Source organism: Myotis nattereri (genome assembly GCF_964212035.1).
Source record: "Myotis nattereri genome assembly, chromosome: 14".
NCBI lineage: Eukaryota > Metazoa > Chordata > Mammalia > Chiroptera > Vespertilionidae > Myotis > Myotis nattereri.
Window position 1 is genome coordinate 16,762,555 of NC_138089.1, and position 19,925 is coordinate 16,782,479.

Sequence of the window (19,925 nt, forward strand, 5' to 3'; positions counted from 1 at the left end):
ACAGTGAAGGAAAAGTAAATTACAGGCCAACCCACCCATGAACATTGATGCAAAAAATCCCAAGCAGGACTCCAAAACCCCACCCAGCACCTGGTGGCACGGGGACTGTTTTTAGCCCTGTCATCTGCCTGTGAGTCTGGTCTGGGCCCGAGCAGCAAGGGGTTCAGGGCTCCCTCTCCTCTGGATTTCGTCACTCCAGAGTGGCCCAGAGTCCATGGAAAGTTCCAGTGGCAGTTTTTCCAGGGATGTCTCAGCCAGGCTCAGCCAGGTGGACACTGGAGAGGGAGGTGACTTCACTGGCCTAGTCTGCAGCACTCCTCTGGCCCTGGCCTGCTCTGCCCCAGCCGGGAGCCTCTGGCCACAGAGCCCTGGCTGCCTCCCCAGGGGCCACAGGCTGCAGGGAATCATGGCGCCCTCAGGAGCTGAGCCAGAAGGCTGTCAGGTGTGACATGAAGACCTGGGACTGGCCATAAGGCCTGAAGCTTCCTGCCATCTGCCTCCTGCCTGGAAAAGGCTCCACCATCCCAGGGCAAGGACTTGGCAGCTGTGGAGGCTGAGCACCTTAGGAGGGATGGGGAGGGTCAGAGAGCAGGGCCTCCTCCAAGCTCACCCCACACAGAGGGGTAATGGCCCCAGGGCACCCAACCCTAGGCATCAGGGAAGGCTTCCCAGAGGAGGTGCCATCTGAGCGGAGCCCTGGAGGAGGGAGCCAGGCCAAGAGGAGGATGACAGCATTCCAGGTGGAAGGGAAAGAGGCCTTGCCACCATTCAGGGGACTGCAGGCAACTCTGGGCAGGGCCAGGGCAAGTGTGAATGCTGTAGGATTGAGAACAACAGGGGTTGATGGGGCTGCAGAACCAGGCCAGGGAGCTTGGTATGATAGGCCTGAGGTCAGCAGTTGGAGTCAGTTCTAGCATAGTATTAGGAGGCTGGGCCGTGAAGTCAGAACTATGGTTTGATTACTGGCTCCGCTACTCACTAACTTTGTCACCTTGGCCACCTCCTTGACCTCTATTGGCCTCAGCTTCCTCATCTGTGAAATGGGTTAATGAAAGAACCTATTGAACACAATAGGTACTTGGCACTCAGTAAGAGTTCAACCAAAGGCTGCTATTTCTGTTGTTATTTATCTGGCCAAAGAGTCAGCCGCTCGCTTGGGCTGGAATTCAGGGGCAGTCGTGACTGGTGATATGGAGCTGCCAGCCATCAGCAGTATGTGTCCTTCCAAAGACACTATAACTGAAGCCCAGAGGCAACGAGGGAATGGAGGTAGAGCCATGGAAACAGACCCCTGAACTCCTCCCACTGCCGAAGGGCGGGAGTGGAGGGTCACGCAGAGTTGCGGCCTCGGTGAAAACAAACCTGACCCCACACGGTGCAGAAAGGTGGGTGAGACTAGAGATGAGGGAAATAGGGATGAGGGGAAGGATAGCTGATTTGGTTTTTTTTCCTCTTTATTTTCCAAACTCTCTGCAATACTCCATTTCTCTCATTTAAAAAAGTAAACTTTGCTCCTGTCCTTTTTAAATACCTTTTTATTCTTTATTGCTCATATAATACATTTTTGTAGAAAAATCGGAAAATGCTGATCAGAAAAGAAAGAGAAGTAAAATCACCCATCAGCCTTCCATCCAATAAAACCACAGCCAACACGCGGCGTGGACCTGGCAGACCTCTGCCAGCCCTCAGCACCTGTGTTGTTAGAGCTGCGTAATGACTTCCTCTCCACACTCCGCGACAGACCGTGGTACCTTTCCCTTTCTCGTGGTTGTATTGTTTTCCACTAATTTGGACAGGTCACAATTTGCTTGGCCAGTCCTCGATTTGGGGGGTACTTGGGGTGTTTTCCTTATTCTTTCGCATCCTGGTAGATATATTTGGGTGCGCGTCCTTTGTCCTTTCCTTGGGATAAATTCCACGTTTAGGCTCATGGGTGGGTTTCTTTGGAGTTGGATACAAAATGCTGTGTGCACATGAGGTTGTGCAGACTTTCCAGGAAGAGGGAGCATGGCCAAGTCAGCTCTTTAAGGAGCTGGTTTCCCAGGTCTAGAACCTGCACTGCACAGGACACAACCTGCAGGATGTGGCCTGTGCCTCCCTTTCTTCATTCTCACACAGAGCACTTGGGCAACTCAGACCACAGGGCTCCAAACAACCTCGTTTCAAAGAAATAATAATTTCCCACTTAATTAGTAATTATTATGTGCCGGGCACATCAGAGTCCTTTACATGGACCATCTCACAGCAACGGCAGGAAGTCGGTGCCCCTGTGATCCCCACTTCACAGCTGGGAGACTGAGCTCAGAGAGGTTAGGTGCCTTGTCCACGGTCACACAGCAGGTCAGTGGTGAACCCAGGAGTCAGTGCCCGGGATCGAGCCCAGAAGCAGCAGTGCCCCTGCTTCTCCCGATCAAGTCGTCAAGGCCCTGGGCTGAGTTTCCCTCAGGGACCTGCCTGTAGCTGCAGAAACCAAGAGTCTCTGCCTGAGGGAAGGAGCCGTCCAGGTGGGCAGATGCCACATGGGCCTGGCTGGTCCTGCAGCTGCCCTGCTACACCTCCCCCTGCTCAGAGCAGCACCCTCTCTGCGAGGACAGGGCCGCCGTGAATAGCTGCCGGTTCCTCATACTGACAGGGAGGGGGAAGTAGAGTGGATGGAGCGTATGTTAGGGACTCTGGGGCACGACCCCTCTGCCCTGCCACCTCCTTTCACATTGGGGCCCGTGTCTGCAACAGCCTAGGCCAGTGGTCGGCATACTCATTAGTCAACAGAGCCAAATACCAGCAGTACAATGATTGAAATTTCTTTTGAGAGCCAAATGTTTTAAACTTAAACTCTATAGGTAGGTACACTGTTATTAACTTAATTAGGGTCCTCCTAAGGCTTAGGAAGAGCCACACTCAAGGGGCCGAAGAGCCGCATGTGGCTCGCGAGCCTCGGTTTGCCGACCACGGGCCTAGGCCAAGGGCAGCACAAAGCAGCCAACTCCACATTCCGGGAGGCCAGTGCCCGTGAGCTAAACCAGCCCCTTTCCTTCCGCACAACCCCTCAGGTGGCTTCGAGGGGGGACTCGGAGTCGGGGTTTGTCGCCAGAGGGCTGGAAACAGGAAGGAGGATGTGGCCGGTGCTGGGGCCCAGGGCCTAGGGAAGTGCCCAATACAGGTTTCTTGACCGACTCTATGTGAGGGTTCCATTTTCAGAGCACAGTGGCTCAGGCACCGGGCTCTCCCAGCCGTCTGTTTTATGCGTGCACAGAAAGAAGACTGGAAGGCCATATGCCCAATGTGAATCCTGATTACCTAATTGGGGAGGGGCATTGGGGGACTGTAATGGTCATCTTTGTGGGTTGTGGGGATTTTTTGAACTTTCTTAAACAGTGGTTCTCAACCTTCTGGCCCTTTAAATACAGTTCCTCATGTGGTGACCCAACCATAAAATTATTTTCGTTGCTACTTCATCACTGTCATGTTGCTACTGTTATGGATCGTAATGTAAATGTCTGATAGGCAGGATGGTCTTAGGCGACCACTGTGAAAGGGTCGTTCGCCCGCCAAAGGGGTCGCGACCCACAGGTTAAGAACTGCTGGAATGAACAAGTATTAATTTTACTCTCTGAAGAAAACACACTTTTCTGTGAGTTTAGAACTCATCCCATTTTACAGAAGAAGAAGTGAAGGCCCAGAGGGGTTAAGCCATCTGCCCAAGGTCCTACGACAAGGAGGGGGTGGCTAGGACAGACCCAGGTCTGCCATCCCGCTCCCTGCACCCCCAGGGAATGCGGGCCCTCAGGACTGGAGTCTCCTTCAGCAGCTGCCTGGTGGGGCCTGGGTTCTCCTTTTCCCACACCCACGCCCCAAAAGCGCGCCCTCCCAGTCCTGCCAGCTCCCCATCCCCTGAGAGCGGGATCCCTGCAGATCCCAGGAAGGCGCCCAGTGGAAAGAAATACGTGTGACCCCCCTCCAGCTCCACAGACGCGCTGCTTATTCATAAATAAAAGAATGCCCAGGCTATTTTGGGCACCTGTAATTTTCTACTTGAATAACCAGGGAAGTGGCTGCCTGCCCACTTCTCTGCCCTGCTCACGGTGCCGGAACAGGGGAAATGCGATCTCCCCTGGTGTAATGAGATCTGGGGCAGGCCTCGCTGCTGATTTCCTTGCCTTTGCCCCGTTCCAGAAAACCCAGGTGTCCCAGGCCACCTCCTCGGGGGTCTGGGGAGAGAGAATCCAGGCAGGTTTGGAGGCCATGGACTAAGTGGTTCCTTCCAGATGTAGGAGGCAAATCCCAGCTCTGCCACTTGTCAGCTGTGGGACTTTGGGCAAGTGACTCAACCTCTCTGAGCCTCCGTTTCTTCATCTGTAAAATGGGAATAATTGCATCACCTTGCAGATTTGGTACAGTTAAGGGCCTGGCTCTTTGGGTTGTTGTTGCTGCTGCTGCTGCTGCTACTTCAGGTATGAGGAAGGATTCTCAGGCTGTCAGCTGGCTCTAATGCTGACTAGGTCTGGGCTCTTACATAAGTCAACTCTCCCCTTAATTATTTTAAGAAAAATTATTTTTTTTCTATTTACCAAAGCAATCCATGATAGGTGTCAAAAAAAACTTAGAAAAATAAAGAAAATTCAAAATCATGATAACCCTTAACTGCTACTATTTATTGAGTACCTACTCTGTTCCAGGCCACATGCTAGGTGCTTTCCATCACTCGCTCCAATTCTCCCAAGTCTACACCTGTTGGTAGATGAGAAAACTGGGCTCAGAGAGGTGATGTGACTCACGTAAGGTCACAATGCTGGTAAGCAGGGCAGAAATCAAAGCCGGGTCTCTCACTCTCCACAGCCCATTGCACTGGTTTTCTACTGCGGTAACAAATTATCATGCTACCAGCAGCTTCAAACAACACACTTTATCATGATTTCCATGGGCTGGAGTCCTGGCCTGGCATAGCTGTGTCTCACAAGGGGCTGGTCCTCAGGCTGTGTCCTCATCTGGAGGCTCAACTGGGGAAGAATCTGCTTCTGAGCTCCATCAGTTTGCAGCAGGATTCATTTCCTGTGGTTGTGGGATAGAAGATCCCAGATGTTTGCTGGGTGTTGGTTGGAGCCTGGCCTCAGTTCTAGAGGCTGCCAACAATTCCCAACACTTGTGCTTCAGTTCCTGACCACAAGGGCTCTCAGCATGGCTGCTCACTTTACCAAGTCAGCAAGGAGAATCTCATGCTAGTGCATGCTGGCAAGACAGCCACACACATACACACACACACAGAGACACACACACGCACACACAAATGAAAACAAATCCTATATAATAAAAGGCTAATATGCAAATTGACCAAACGGCAGAACAACCGGTCGCTATCATACACACTGACCACCAGGAGGCAGATGCTCAACATAGGAGCTGCCCCCTGGTGGTCAGTGTGCTCCTATGTTGAGCATCTGCCCCCTGGTGGTCAGTGCGCATTATAGCGACCGGTCATTCTGCCATTTGGTCAATTTGCATATTAGCCACAAGGGAAACGCTCCTCAGCCAGAAGCTGGGATCACGGCTGGCGAGCACAGAAGTGGTGGCAGGAGCCTCTCCTACCTCCACAGCAGTCAGACCTCCCCTGAGGGCATCCCAGACTGCTAGAGGCTGCGGGCCCCCCACCCCAGTGCATGAATTTCATGCACTGGGCTTCTGACACTACCATAATTATGAGAGTGACAAGCCACCACCTTTGCCATAGTGTATTGTTAGAATCAAGTGAAAAAAGGGAGAGAGAGAGAGAGAGAGAGAGAGAGAGAGAGAGAGAGAACAAACCTAGGTGTGAGCTAGACTTTGACTTCTGGCCATGAATGAGGACCAGGTACCAGACCAGCCCTCCCACCAAAAATAACAACACTTTACAAAATAATAGGCAACTGTTGTCAGGCAGTGGAGAGCAGACCGTGTAGAGCAGGTGCTGTGATTCCGAGGGGAGGAAAGCTCATCGGTAAGCTCCCTCCTCACCTGGGCTCTCCTGGGATAATTTCACCAGCGTGGCACAGGGCAAGGGACACCCAATACTAGTTAGAGCGTGACAGTCCCTCTGAGCTTAGGAGGCAAAGATCAGAGTTTGGGGCACTGGGGCAACAAAAGCAGAAGGAATCTGTGGGAAAGGGGGACCCCAGAAGTCTGTGTGGGGTCCCAGGACCCAAAAGTCTTTGTCCAAAGCCTGGGCTACAATATGCATAGGGTGAGACTATCCAAGGTTTACCAGATAGCAGCTGTTAGGAGCTTGGGAGTGAAGTCACTACAGGTCAGTCAGTGCTGGGAGTTATTGGAGAGACCTTCATCCCAGGCATCGAGCTGAACCAGAAAGGCCTTAGGAGTGAGGACCACGCTCTAGTGTAGGGGCTGCTCTGGACCTGCCCTAAGAAAGCCTGAAGCCAAATCCTTCAAGATCTTTAGGGGGAAGAGTTTGGAAGTGAGTCCTGCCAAGTTAGGAAGGCTTGGGAAACAGCTTGAACTTTGCATGAATCCTCCCTAACGAAGTATAAAACTGAGCCCATGGGATTTCAAAGGGATCAGCCAGTAATTGTACTGCCTGCAAAAACAAAATGTAATCCTCTTCAGAAGAAGAAAACAGATTCCAGAGTCTCTACAATACGTCACATACCACATATCGTATATGATCAAAATTTTCTAGACCTACAAAGAAACAACAAAATGTGGTCTTTAGTCAAGAAAAAAAAAAGGTAGTAGAAACTGACCCCAAGATAGTCCCGAGGTCAGATTTAGCAGGTGACGAAGCTAAAGTCCCTAACCCCCGGTTTGGCACATAGTAGATGCCTAAAAACGTCAGCTGCTCATCTCCATTTGAGCAAAGTAATCATTTGTCCCCCACAAAGGCTTTGAAACCCAACGATGAATAAAGGGAAACACAGCCAGTCCTCACACGCTGAGCTCCTGCTGTCTCACCATACAGGACTCGGGGCAGCGGCTACCTTGTGCAGTAATGAGAGAGACGGATCAGGACCCCTCCACTAACTCACTATGTGAGTCTCCCAACTCCTTGTGCTTCCGTTTCCCCGTTTATGTGACCGGGAGAGCGGGCAGGTCATCCCAAAGGGCCCTTTGTCCCCAGGGTTCTGAGTTTGTCTCGCACAGAAACGTTTCCAGCCAGGATACGCTCCAAGCTGGGGCCCAGAAAAGAGAGTCAGAGAAGGAATTAGACCTACTTCCAACACCTGGCAGGAAACACATGCTGGATGTCTCTCTCCCAGGAGTAATACCTGGGTCTGTGGGCAGAGCCTGAGCTCATTTTCCAAAGGAACCTTTCTTGAGAAATGTCTCCTAGCAACCAGCTCTACCAACAACCTTCAGGGGCCTCTGCAGAAACGCAAAGGCTTTCTGTGGCTCCCTTCTTCAAAACCCCAAGTTGGAACAGCTTGTCAGCCAAGATACCAATGTGAAACACAGAGAGTAGATGGAGGGGCCACTGTGAGGATCCAAAGAAAGAATCGCATGAAGTCCCAGCCAAGGCCTGGATGCAGTATGTGCTCAGTGCATGGACCTCATGCTCCTCCTCATTCTCTTCATCGTTACTATTGTAACCACAGTCCTGGGATCGGAGGGGCTTCTAAAGCAGACAAGAGCTGGGACAGTCTTGCATTTAGACTGGCTACTACAGCTGAGACAGCGGCATCCGCTTTCTAAACTAAAATATTAACACATTACTTTTCCTATTATGATAGCAATGCAAGTTCATTGCCAAAAAGAAAAACCCTCAGGACACTTAAAGAACTAGAAAAATGAATTAATGACTAAATGAATGAAAAAATTTCCCACCATTTAAATATAATCACTAAGGAGATTTTCTTTCATGTCCTTCCAAACATTTACTACATAAATGCACATTATATACATCTATAGACACACATATACACATATATCTGTATGCAAACATATGTATTATTTATAAATCTAGAGCAAAACACTACATATGTAATAATACATATAACCAATTTTGTTTCCAAAAAATAGAACCACAAATACTATTCTACAACCTGTTTCTCCCCACTTCTGTGGGCATCTTCCATTTTAGTAAACACAAGTCTACAGCATCAATTTTAGCCACAGATTGCTATATTTTTTGGCGATAACACAGTTTATTTAACCAGCTCGCTACCTCTGGACATTTGCCTTGCGGCCAGTCTTTTTGCTGTGATGCACAATGCTGGATCATGCACATCGTTGTCCACATGTCCTTGTGCATTTTTTCAGTTATTTCCTTTAAGCCGTTTCCAGAGGTGGGATAGCAGCGACATGAGAAAGCCGAGTTTCCTGCTAGCGACCCTCCCTCCACGCGTGCCCCTGTGTGTCCACTTACCCACACTAGGCATCAACACTCCAGCACAAGGTACCATTTTGTTTTAATCTTTGCCCATCTGATAGGTGGAAAATAATACTCCATTGTTGCCTGAGTGTGCCTTTCTTTGGTTTCTGGGGAGGCCAAGCATCGTTTCTTACGTTTGTGGGCCGTTTGGATTTCACCTCCTGGGACCCGCCATTGTCCAGTCCTTGGCGAGGCCCTCTGGGTGTCTCCTCCCTCCCCACCCCCCTCCAGAGCCCCAGGCTGTGGCTCCCTGGGGTGCTATTTCACAAGCAGCAAAGCCCTGCTTCCTACTGGGTCGGCCTCCCAGGGAGGACAGTGTTGGCCCTCAGACCCCAGCAGCCAGCCAGAGCTGGGGTTAGTGGGGATCAGGTCCGTGACCTGCAGATGCCCCCTGGCTAAGTCCTCTCTCCTGGCCCTGTCCACATCCCTACCCCACAGAGACTTTAGAAACCAGAGCTGCTGAAAGAAAAAATCGGCTTTCTCCAGAACTCCACACCCACCCAACAAATACCTTCCAGGGGTGTCTGCCAGCATGACTTAAGGAGTCTTTTCAGAAGAACACCCTAGAACACTCCTTTAAAGTTCAGTGCTCCTGAGAGGTTTTCAGTGACATTGAACACGTGCAAAGATCTATTACGGTTTAAAATACCCCAGCCACTGCCCCAGGGGCTCTCCTGGCGAAAACAGCCCCTCTGGGTGAGTGCTCTTGCCCACAAACAGAAGGGCGTGTGTAAAGTGCTCCTTGAAACATCACTCGCAATAGCAAAATAAGTGGTTAACAACCTACAGGTCCAGCAGGAAGGACCTGCAAAATTAGTCATGAATGACCTTCGCCGGGAAGCCCTGTGCAAACAGGAAGACACCGCGGTAGAGCTGAACCTGCACGTGTGGGAAAATGCCCTCGAGATTTCTTAAAGTGACAGGAGCACGTTGAAGAATAATGCACGGAGTGGGGTCTCTTTTGTGCCTTTCAAAAGGGTCGATTGGAGTTGTTCTAGGTGTTTGTGGAAGCGGAGACATATCCTGGATGAGGGCATAGGAAACTACTTACAATGGTTTCATCTGGGAGGGGGTAAAGTATTTAGAGAGTTTCAGGTCAGGCTTTATACCAGCGGTTCTCAACCTGTGGGATGTGACCCCTTTGGCGGTCGAACGACCCTTTCAAGGGGTTGCCTAAGACCATCCTGCATATCAGATATTTACATGACGATTCATAACAGTAGCAACATTACAGTGATGAAGTAGCAACGAAAATAATTTTATGCTTGGGTCACAACATGAAGAACTGTATCTAAAGGGCCAGAAGGTTGAGAACCACTGCTTTATACCCATCGGCATTGTTTAAATTATTACCATAAATATGCTTTACCATTATATAATGAAAAAACATAAACGCTTAAAAGTGAGCCTATACTCCATCAAAGCAATTGTGGTAAGAGTATGACCACTAAGCAGCTTATTGAATGCCAAGTCTGAATTCTCCCATTTCATCTTTAAAAGCATTTTATACCTGAGGAAACAGGTTAAGAGACTTGCTGAGGCCACGTCTGAGCACGAAGCCCTGGCTCTTCCCACGGGCGTGGTTCTGGTGCCCAAAGTGAGAGCTGGCTGTGTGGGCGCTTTGTCAGGACCTCCCCCGTGGGTCCCTCCTGGTGGGCTGGGTGGTTTCCCACGAGGGCAGCAGCTCAGTCATCTGTGCCCGCAGCGCTTCTCCGCCCGACCTGACCCCTTAGAGTTGCCCTGTCCAATACAAGCGACTTAAATTAATTAGAATTAAGTAAGACTAACACTTTGGTTCACTAGCTCTACATTTCAAGTGCTAAACATTCTCCGGGGGCTAGTGACTACTGAATTGTCAGCACAGACATCGGACATTTCCATCATCGCAGGACATGCTGTTGGATAGCACTGCCCCGTCACAGCTTTAGAGCCAGCAGAAGGCCCCAACCTTGCTCTTCCACTCATGGGGTGAGCTGAGCAAGTTATGTAACCTTTCCGAGCATCCGTGTTCTTATCTATACAATGCGATCACAGTTTAGCTCCCTCACTGGGCAGTTGCAAGGATTCCTGGAGATCATGCCGTTGGCACGGTTAGCCCAATGCCTGTCACGTGAGCCACTTACAGGGTAGCGAGGAGGGTAGGACTCTGCAGGCAGGCAATTTCATGACCTTGGGCAGGTCACCTCTCCACTCTGAGCCCCGTCTCCTTCTCTGTAAAATGGGGTAAATGGCACCTACCCCGAAAGGCTGCTGTGAGCATACGGGCATCTAGTCAGTGCGCAGGGAGGGTCCAGCCCTGTTCCCCTCCTGAAAAGGGGGTTCCTCTGCCAGGTGAAGAGCTCTCCCAACACCCGGGAGTAAAATAGTCAGGAAGGAATCCAGGAGGCCAGTGTACCAACAGAAAAAGGCTCAACCTCCAAAATAAAATGACCATGGGATGCTATTTGGTCGCTCATCAGCTTGGGGGAGGGAGGAAATAGTTTGAACTTTTTATTGAAGAATAACATACATATAGAAAAGTGCTCCTATCACAGGTGTACCACTCAATGAGTTTTGAGAAACTGAAAATATCGGTGTAACCACTACTCAGATTAAGAAACAGAACATTAACACTACCCCAAAGCCTCCTTGTGCCCTTCCCATACACTAGCCACCGCCTTCTCCCCCCATAAAAGCTAATCCTGACTTCTAAATCCATAGATTCGTTTCTGGTAGACAAATGTAAAGATTCATGACACCGAGGGTGAGTGAGTGTAGACAGTCCAGTAACCTCAGATGCTGCTGGAGGGCGTGTGAAGGGATAGAGCCATTCTGGAAGGAATTCGGTTGCATCTACTAGAATTTATATACATGCCTAGCGTTTCCACTTCACAGTGTCTGCCGGAGAGAAGCACGCACATCCACGCAGAGAGGCAAGCACAGGGACACTGGAGCTTCGTGTGGGACTACACGCTGCTGATCACAGTGAAGTGGATTCCATGTGTTGACACAGAAATAGCTACAAGACATACTGCAGCATTTAAAGAGAAAGCCGTAAAAAAGCGACCACGTACACACACAGCACCAGACAGTGACTACACTAGGGAAGGGGTGTTGGGGGAAGGGGGGGTGCAGTGAGGAGAAAGGCCACTTTTAAATTCACGTGCAAAAATAAGACAAGAGGAAAAAATTTTAAAAATAAATTTACATGCATTTGGGTTGTTCCAAATGTTGAAAGCAGCAGTGGGTTTATATATTACTTGTGCGGACTATTTTACAAGCTTTTAAGGAGAATTAAACAGCCCACCCACCAAGTCCAGGCGAGGAGAGGGAGGCGCCTTCTGTTTCCTTTGGGGGTGAGTCCCAGGGGACTGGCAGGAATGACACAGTGAGAGACCCTGAGACCGGGATCAGGCGGCTTCCTCTGATGGGGACGGTGCGCTCATTACCGCACCTCCACTGAGAACGCAACCCCAGGGCGATGCAGGTGCACCCGGAAAGGAGCAAGTCGCAGGGGCTGGCGCCTGCTCCAAACAGTGCCCCGTACTTTAAAGGAAAGAGTTCAGGGTTTGGGTCTCTCTGTCCCCCGGATAAAAGAGAGGGAGGCCGCAGTTGTCCCTCACACAACACGGTGGCTTTGTGAGAATGGGGAGCGGAGGCAGGGGCTGAAGGGCAGCCCTGTGACACCCGGTTGCTCTGGGCTCAGGAACGGGAACAGGAGGAGGTGGCAGCAGTCACGGGTCCATGTGAAAAACATTCTGGCTTTAAGAATTAGCTTGGCGGGGAGGCTGGCCCAGCTGACTCCACAGAGAGGAGTTCCTTAACCTCAGAGCCCTTTTCTGTGAAATGGGGTGCAGCCCCTTGCCACTACCCACACACTCATGCACACACATGCATGCGTGCACACACACACATTGTGAATGGGATATTTTTTTATTAATACTTTTCTTCCCACCTTCTAAGTCAGTGATGGCGAACCTATGACACGCGTGTCAGAGGTGACATGCGAACTCATTTTTTTGGTTGATTTTTCTTTGTTAAATGGCATTTAAATATATAAAATAAATATCAAAAATATAAGTCTTTGTTTTACTATGGTTGCAAATATCAAAAAATTTCTATAGGTGACACGGCACCAGAGTTAAGTTAGGGTTTTTCAAAATGCTGGCACGCCGAGCTCAAAAGGTTCGCCATCACTGTTCTAAGTTCTTCTGGCTGGGCTGAAAAGCAAATTAACAGAGACAGATTAACAGGAGAAAATAAAAATTTAATACATGCGCATGGGAATTCACATGGACATGATAAATCCATAAAGATTCCCAGAGACAGGGAGGCAACACTGGGTGTATAAGACATGTTGGACAAAGGAAAAATGGGCGGGTATTAGATTTCAGAGCGAGAGCGGGCGATTTACCTGTTTACCTGTAGCGAGGCTCTGAGGCGGACTGCCTCCTGGTTGCAGTGCTGCCGCATGTCAGCCGTCTGTTAACCTGTCCCAGGCTCAGCTTCCTTCCTCATCTCTGATTCAGGAACCTCACTCCTCCCTAATCTCAAAGGACCGTTATGAGGCTTTAGTGAGACCCTAGGGGTAAATCTCACCACAGTGCCCAGCCATAGGACGTGCTCAATAGACGTTTGCTATAATTATTAAGTTGGTTTTCCTTGACTAGGCACCTATGTGCCAGCAACTATGCTACACATTGAAGACACCCTGAATAAGTCACTGTCCCTGTTCTCACAGTGTTTACAATTTACTGGGGGGCGAAAAAGACACCCGAGACACGCCCCCCTCTGATTCACTCCAGGTTACAAGGACAAACACTCTCAGATTCCCCCCTCATCTCTTCCGAAGCCAGAACTCGGGCCCATTTAAGTTCATAAGCTGTAACTTTGCTAATACCTCCTGTGTCTTCACCACCAATCCAAGGCATTGTGCACAGAAGTGACCTCAATGTTTCAAAAACAGAAATCTATGTTGTGAAGATATCAAAAGCACAACACGTAAATTGATACAATCACTGTTGACAGTATCTACCATAGCTGAACATTCACCGACCTTATGACCCAGCAATTCCACGGCTGGTGTTTGCCCAACGGAAACCACACCGTGTTTACCCAAAAACTCCTAGAAAGATGCTCAGCGTCGCGTTATTAGTCAGAGCCTCAACTGGAAACCACCCAAATGTCCATCCATAGGAAGACAGACAACCACACGGTGGGATGGGGCATACTCACCAATAAAGAGAATGAGCTGCTGATACAGGCAACAACATGGATGAATCTCCAACATGTTGTTGAGTGAAAGCAGCCAGACTCCAAAGAATAAGTTTTATGATTCCACTTATATGAAGTCCTAGAACTTAGAACTTCACAGAGGCGGGTCTATGATGATGGGAGGCAGAATACCGCTTACTCTGGGAGAAGGTGGGCAGTGACTGAGCAGGGGCAGGGAGCCCCCTGGGGTGCCGGGAATGTTTTGTGTCTCGACCTTGGAGCGGTCGTGTGGGTGAACACATATGGCTCACTCCACAGAGCTGCGTACTTGGAATGAGTACACTTTATGGGTGTGTGCTATACCTCAGCTGTTAAACGTTTACACACAAAGCCAGGTCCCGTATGTGTTCCTTGGTGCACGCATCTTGTAGGGAAGACTAAGGAGGATGTGTGATGGGTCCGTGGTCTCTGACGCGTCTCAAATAGAGGCATCAGCCTCCAGAAGCAAAGTGAAGCAGAGGAGGGGATAGGCTCATGGAAGGTCACCCAGGTCCAACCCCGAGAACGTTTCCTCAACAATCGGGGCATGAAAAGGAAGCAGGCGGTGGCCACAGGAAGGACAGGAGAAATGCAAATGTCTTTGGCCTCAGCCAACACTGGGTTGTGTGCAGACATAGTTGGGTCCATTGTACAATATACAATAGCATCTCCTCTGGTATTGTATTGTGTGTGCTACCTCTCACGGACCAAAATTATAACTAAGCCAGCATCTTCCAATCCCTAAACGCTGAGAACAAATGAGGATTGGCCGTATTTCACAGCACAGTCCTTAGAAAAGACTATCAATTACCTGTAATACGTCAGCAAAGATCCAGGTGGCTTTTCAAATTAGCTTCGCCTTCACAGGGGGCTGTGTGCAAGTGAGCATTTTCTCCTCACCAAGCTCCAGTCATTAAAGGGACAGAGGCCTCTGGTCACTGAGCTCTTACTGGACATAGGTTGACCTGATTTCCCAATGAGTCTTTCATGCAAGCAGGGGGCTGGGGGAGGGGGGTGCGGGGGTGCGGGGTGCGGTCATGCAAGGCACAGTTGTTCTGGGAGCTGCTCCTTCTGCAGTCCTGGCTTTGTGATGCTAATGCTGCCCTAGGGACCCAGCCCCACTCCCTAGGTCTGTGTGGGGAGACATGAGAAGAACTCTGGAGCCCCTCAGAGCCCTCTGAAGCAGGTCCTTTTTCTATGTCCTGGAATTTTCTTTCACAGATGAGGTTACTGGTCCTCTCAATCCCTTTGTTAAAAAACACAAAAGAGGCTTGGCCAAAGCCCAGAAAACACCCTCCCTCTTCTATGGCCTCCTCCGTAGCAGAGCTCAAAGTGGGAGCACCCCGGGAAAACATCAGGACCCCAGGCCCTTGCACCCACCCTGAGCATTCCCTGGGGAGGCAGCAGGCGGCCTCTTTGCCTACATAGCCCAGAGCTCCCCGAGTGCATGCATTCATTCATTCGCTCATTGCATTCATTCTTTCAGTACATTGTTATTGGGCATCCAGTCCAAGCCCAGCTCTAGACTAGGCCCTTGGGAGACAGTTACAAACAGGCAAGAACAGTCTAGCTGAGGAGCTGGGGCTCAGACCATCATAATTCGGTGGTGAATATGAATATCAGGGAAGTCCGGGGTGCTGCGGGAGCACCTGATCAAGGGGACCTCCTTGAGGAAGTGGCATTGCAGCCCAGCCTACAGGGTAAGGAGAAGCAGGCCGAGCTGCTGAGTGCCTCCTGAGTAGAGAAACCACTGTGTATAAGCAGGAGTGAGAGGCAGCATGGCTTTCAGGGAACCCAATAGTCCTTTTTTAAAAAAATATTTTTTTATTGGTTTCAGAGAAGGGAGAGGGAGAGAGAAATAGAAACATCAATCATGAGAGAGAGTCATTGATCGGCTGCCTCCTGCACACCCCACACTGGGGACTGAGCCTGCAACCTGGGCATGTGCCCTGACTTGGAATAGAATTATGACCTCCTGGTTCATAGGTTGACACTCAACCACTGAGCCATGCCAGCTGGGCCCCAGTAGTTCTTGGGACTGGAGTATGGAGGTGGGGGAAAGGAGCCCCATTTCCTCGCTGACCTTCCCTCATATGGCTGCTCCTGTGTCCCCTCCACTCCAGCCACCTTGGCCACCTTGCTGTTCCATGCTCCAGCCTCAGGGCTCTCGCTCTAGCTGTTCCCTCTGTCTGTGCACCCTCCCCAAGATAATCTGTTTGGCCGACTCCCCGCCCCCCCTTCCTCCGAGGTTAGTGCTCACCTCTCACCTTCTCAGTGGGACTCTGAGCAGCCATTTATTGTCCCACACGGCCCTTGCTTAGCACTGACGCCCCTACACCCGCCTCTAATTTTCCTTTGGTCCACAATACGTCACCTTCTAACATACTGTCCACTTCACTTACTCATTACTGCCTCTCTCCCCCACTAGGATGTCAGCTCCACAAGGTCAGGGTTGTTTTCTTCGCTGAAGCATCCTGAGCCCTTGAACATTTGAAGAAACAAATGGATGAGATCTGAGAGGCTGGCAGGGAGGGTCCAGGTTGCAGGGGCCTTGAAGGCCAGGGGAAGGCGTGCGAGTCTGGTTCCAAGTGTAAAAGGAAGGTACTAAAGGGCTTTGAGTAGGACAGGGTCAGGGTTTGAGTTACATTTTAAAAGCTTGCTCTGAAGTTTATGTGGACCATGACCTGAAGGAGAGCAAGCTACTGCAGGCATCCAGGCGTACGGTGGGGGCCGGGGCCGGGGAGGGGGTGGGCCTTGGCCAGGGTGGAGGCATCGGGAGGAGTGGATGGATTGAAGAGATCCCAGGTGATCCCACCAGGCCTCGGTGACCGGAGGACTGTGAGTTTCAGAAAGACAGGGCAAGGCAGACCCCCAGCTCCTGAGTGACAGGGCCGAGAGCCACCTGCTAAGCTAGAGGTCCGGGGGTGAACAGGCTGGGGCTGGAGTGGTCAAGGGTTCTGTTTGGGCCACTAAGTGTTGGGCCTATTAGACTCTCAAGTGGAGATGTCAGGTAGCCTGTTGGACAGCGTTTAAGCTCACAGTGAAAGTCTGGGTTGGAAATACACGTTTGGGGATCTTTGGCTTAGAGCTCTTTTTAAAGTCATGGGTGTAGAGGGAGAAAAGAAGGCGCCCAAGAACTGACCTTGAAAAGCAAACCCTGAAGCCTTCTGAGCTGACCCTTGAAGGAGAAGGAGTTAGCCAGGAAGGTGGGGAGAAGGCAGGCCAGGAAGAAGGAACTGTGTGGATAAGGTCCCAACATAAAGAAGACATGACTCTCAGTACTCTTCAAAATTGTCAAGGCCGTCAAAACCAGAGTCTGAGAAACTGTCAGAGCCGAGAGAAGCGTAAGGAGACATAGTTTTAATTATTAATAATATATCAAAATTAGTACGTTAATTGTACCCAAGTGCCTACTACATACATGTACAACTACATACATGTAAAATATTAATAATAGAGAAACTGGGTGTGAGGTATAAGAAATTCTCTGTATAATCTTCTCAATTTTTCTCTAAATCTAAAACTGTTCTAAAAAGTAATCTATTTTTTAAAAAGGGCATGAGTCTCATAAATGCCCCCGAACACACACACATGTGCACTCTGAGGACATAGTAATGTGTTTCTCTGAATAGTATGAGTGGACAGTAGGAGGATCTTGACCCTGACCAGTCCTTTCTGTAGTCAAAAGACTCAGGGACATCGACTATTTCCTCACTCCTCCCCTGCCAAGGAACAGAGGGGCTCACCTCCGCCTACTTGCTTTCTGTTCACAGAAAGAATACTCTCCCCGGGCCATATTTCATAGTGAAAATGAGAAGCAGAGACTAAAGGGCTCAGGTAAGTCAGATCCACCTAGGTTCCCTGGGGGAAGGGGGGGGCGGGGATCCAACCTGAGTTAATCCTCTGGGAATGCTGTCAATGCACATTCCTTAGCCACAACTTTCCTGAACACCCCCCCCCCCGCCCCTTGTTCAATCCTGGCTTGGTCCCCCCCCCCCCCCCCCCGCAGCCAAAGCATTGGTGCCGTCTGGGTTCAAATTCCAGTTCCACAACTAACTAGTTATGGGATCTTGGGCAACTCACTTGAGCCTATTTCCTCACTTCTAAAAGGGCCATAACCATACGTTACCAAAGAGTGGATAAAATGAGATGAATGGTAAACTGAGTGCAATTTCATCCTCTGAAGAATGGATATGAGATAGAGAATGCCAAATGTCTGGCATGGTGCCTGGCACGCATGGCGGCTGGTTGTTGATGACAGGCATGGTCAGTCTGGCCTATCAGTGAAGTCCCTGAAGATCCAGTGTGTCCCTTGGTCCCTGGGACCCAGGGTGCTGACTGCGGATCAGAGAAGTACAGGGATCTCTGAATCAGAGCAGAAGCTGGTACTGGGCAGTGGACAAGGGCCCGCCAGAGAGGGCTTTGCTGGCAGATGATGGCCTGGCAGGCTCCAAGGCTGGAGAGGACTCAGAGGCAGATGGAGGTGATACTGTGTGGCGGAGGCCCCAACAGCCAGCTCAGGATCCCCTGGCCCACTCAGGTGCAGCCTTCACAGATGCCATCCAGTACCCTGGACAGCTCCAGGGGGTCTGTAGGTTTGGGGGGCACTAGTGTGTGGGTGGAGAGTGGATTGGGTCTTGGCACCTCCATCTGGCTGTATGAGCAGGAGCCAGTCACCTCACCCCCTGCGTCTCAATGATCTCATCGACAACACCTGCCCTTCAGCGCTTTTGTAAGAGTCCATGAAAGAACAGCAGCCCATGTCTGGGGTCAGACCACTTGAGTTTGTATCCCAGCTCCACACTCTGTGATGGCAGAGAAATTGTTTAACCTCAATGAGCCTCAGTTTGCTCATCTGCAAAATTGGAAGGGTAACAGATGCTAATTCATAGGGCTGTGAAGATGAAACAAAATAGGACGTAAAGCACACGGCAAACGTTTGCTTTTTGTTTTGGAAGAGAGCACAGCACCCAACACAGTAGATAAGCAACACTGTCAGCTTCTTATACAGTCTCTTCCGAACCCGCCTGGGTGACTTCGCCTCTTCACTTTTATTTATTATTTATTTATTTATTTATTTAAAATATATATATATATATATATTTTATTGGTTTTTTACAAAGAGGAAGGGAGGGAGATAGAAAGTTAGAAACATTGATCAGCTGCCTCCTGCACACCTCCTACTGGGGATGTGCCCGCAACCAAGGCACATGCCCTTGACCAGAATCGAACCTGGGACCCTTCAGTCCGCAGGCCGACGCTCTATCCACTGAGCCAAACCAGTTAGGGCTGCCTCTTCACTTTTAGATTCTTTTGGTTGGTCCTCCCATCTCTACTGTTAAAGATTCCACAAAGCCAGAGAAATCAATCTTATGCAGTCCACAGGCTTCCCACCACAACCCTCTTCCCTGGTGAAGCCCCCTGCTTCTCAGCACCACCCACCCCAGTATACAGTGTTCGTTCCGTCCTAGCCACTGTTCTAAGATATATCCGTTACCCTCACAACCCTGTGAGATAAGTACCCATTTTTCAGATAAAAAAAAATGGAGACTTTGCGAGGTTAGGTAATTGAATCGTGGGGTCACACAGCTATGAATTGGTGGCGCTGGGTTCCGATCCCAAGGATGGCACCTCAGAACCCCACACCTGCTTGTTCGAGCACTGAGCGAGGCCAGCGGCCAGGGGAAGGAGGTGGAGGAGGTGGGAGACCACCTGGGAATCAGGACACCCGGTTCTCGCCTTGGACCTGGGACCGCGGGCCCAGGGGTCCTCAGACCAGACGCTTACCCGCCGCGCCCTGCCGGCTGCAGGCGGGGTATGCCTACCCTTGCCCTGGCTCCCGGTCCCTCCCCCGCGGCGCCTCCGCGCCCGGCCGCCGCAGCGCCGCGGTAACCTGACCCGCGGCGGGGTTTTGGCCTCCGCAGCAGAGACTTGCCGGCTCGGGACTGCGCTGCACCGAGCGCTCCCCGCCCGCAGTGCCGGCTCCGCTGTCGGGCGCGCGGGCGCATGGCGCAGAGGCTGGGCGAGCGGGCACGGGTGCCCGCCGAGGCCACCGGGCTCTACCGGGCGGTGCTGCTCAGGTCGGGTAAGTGCGAGCAAGGCCCCCTCCCGCCTCCGTCTCGGAGGAGCGCGAAGAGGGCGGGGTGGGCGCACCGAGTTCAGCCCCGGGCCAGCCCGCCGCGGCGCTTCGGTCCTTCCGTGCTCTGCTTCCCTCCTTCCCTCCCTTTCATTATGTTTAATTACTTTTCTTTCTCCCTTCCTTCTTTCCTTCCTACATCCTTCCCTCGGGGGATTTGTTTTGCTATGTGTGGGCGCGTGCACACACTAGGTCGCTCGC

The 19,925-nt window shown here is 50.7% G+C and overlaps 1 protein-coding gene across 3 annotated transcripts in view; it reads left to right on the plus strand.

The window, feature by feature from the left end:
- FAM107A (family with sequence similarity 107 member A) overlaps positions 1 to 19,925 on the plus strand; it is a 52,311-nt gene that overhangs the window by 12,903 nt on the left and 19,483 nt on the right. The window contains exon 1 of one of the 3 annotated variants that reach the window (XM_081105463.1): positions 17,368 to 17,425. The exons of 1 other annotated variant lie outside the window; for it this stretch is intronic. Coding sequence is in view for 1 of the 2 variants with exons in the window: in XM_081105458.1 (XP_080961584.1) it covers positions 19,595 to 19,673 (79 nt within the window). In the remaining variant the exon portion in view is untranslated. Of the gene's footprint in view, positions 1 to 17,367; positions 17,426 to 19,462; positions 19,674 to 19,925 lie in introns of those variants that run through there. One more of the 3 variants, XM_081105458.1, reaches the window with a different exon arrangement.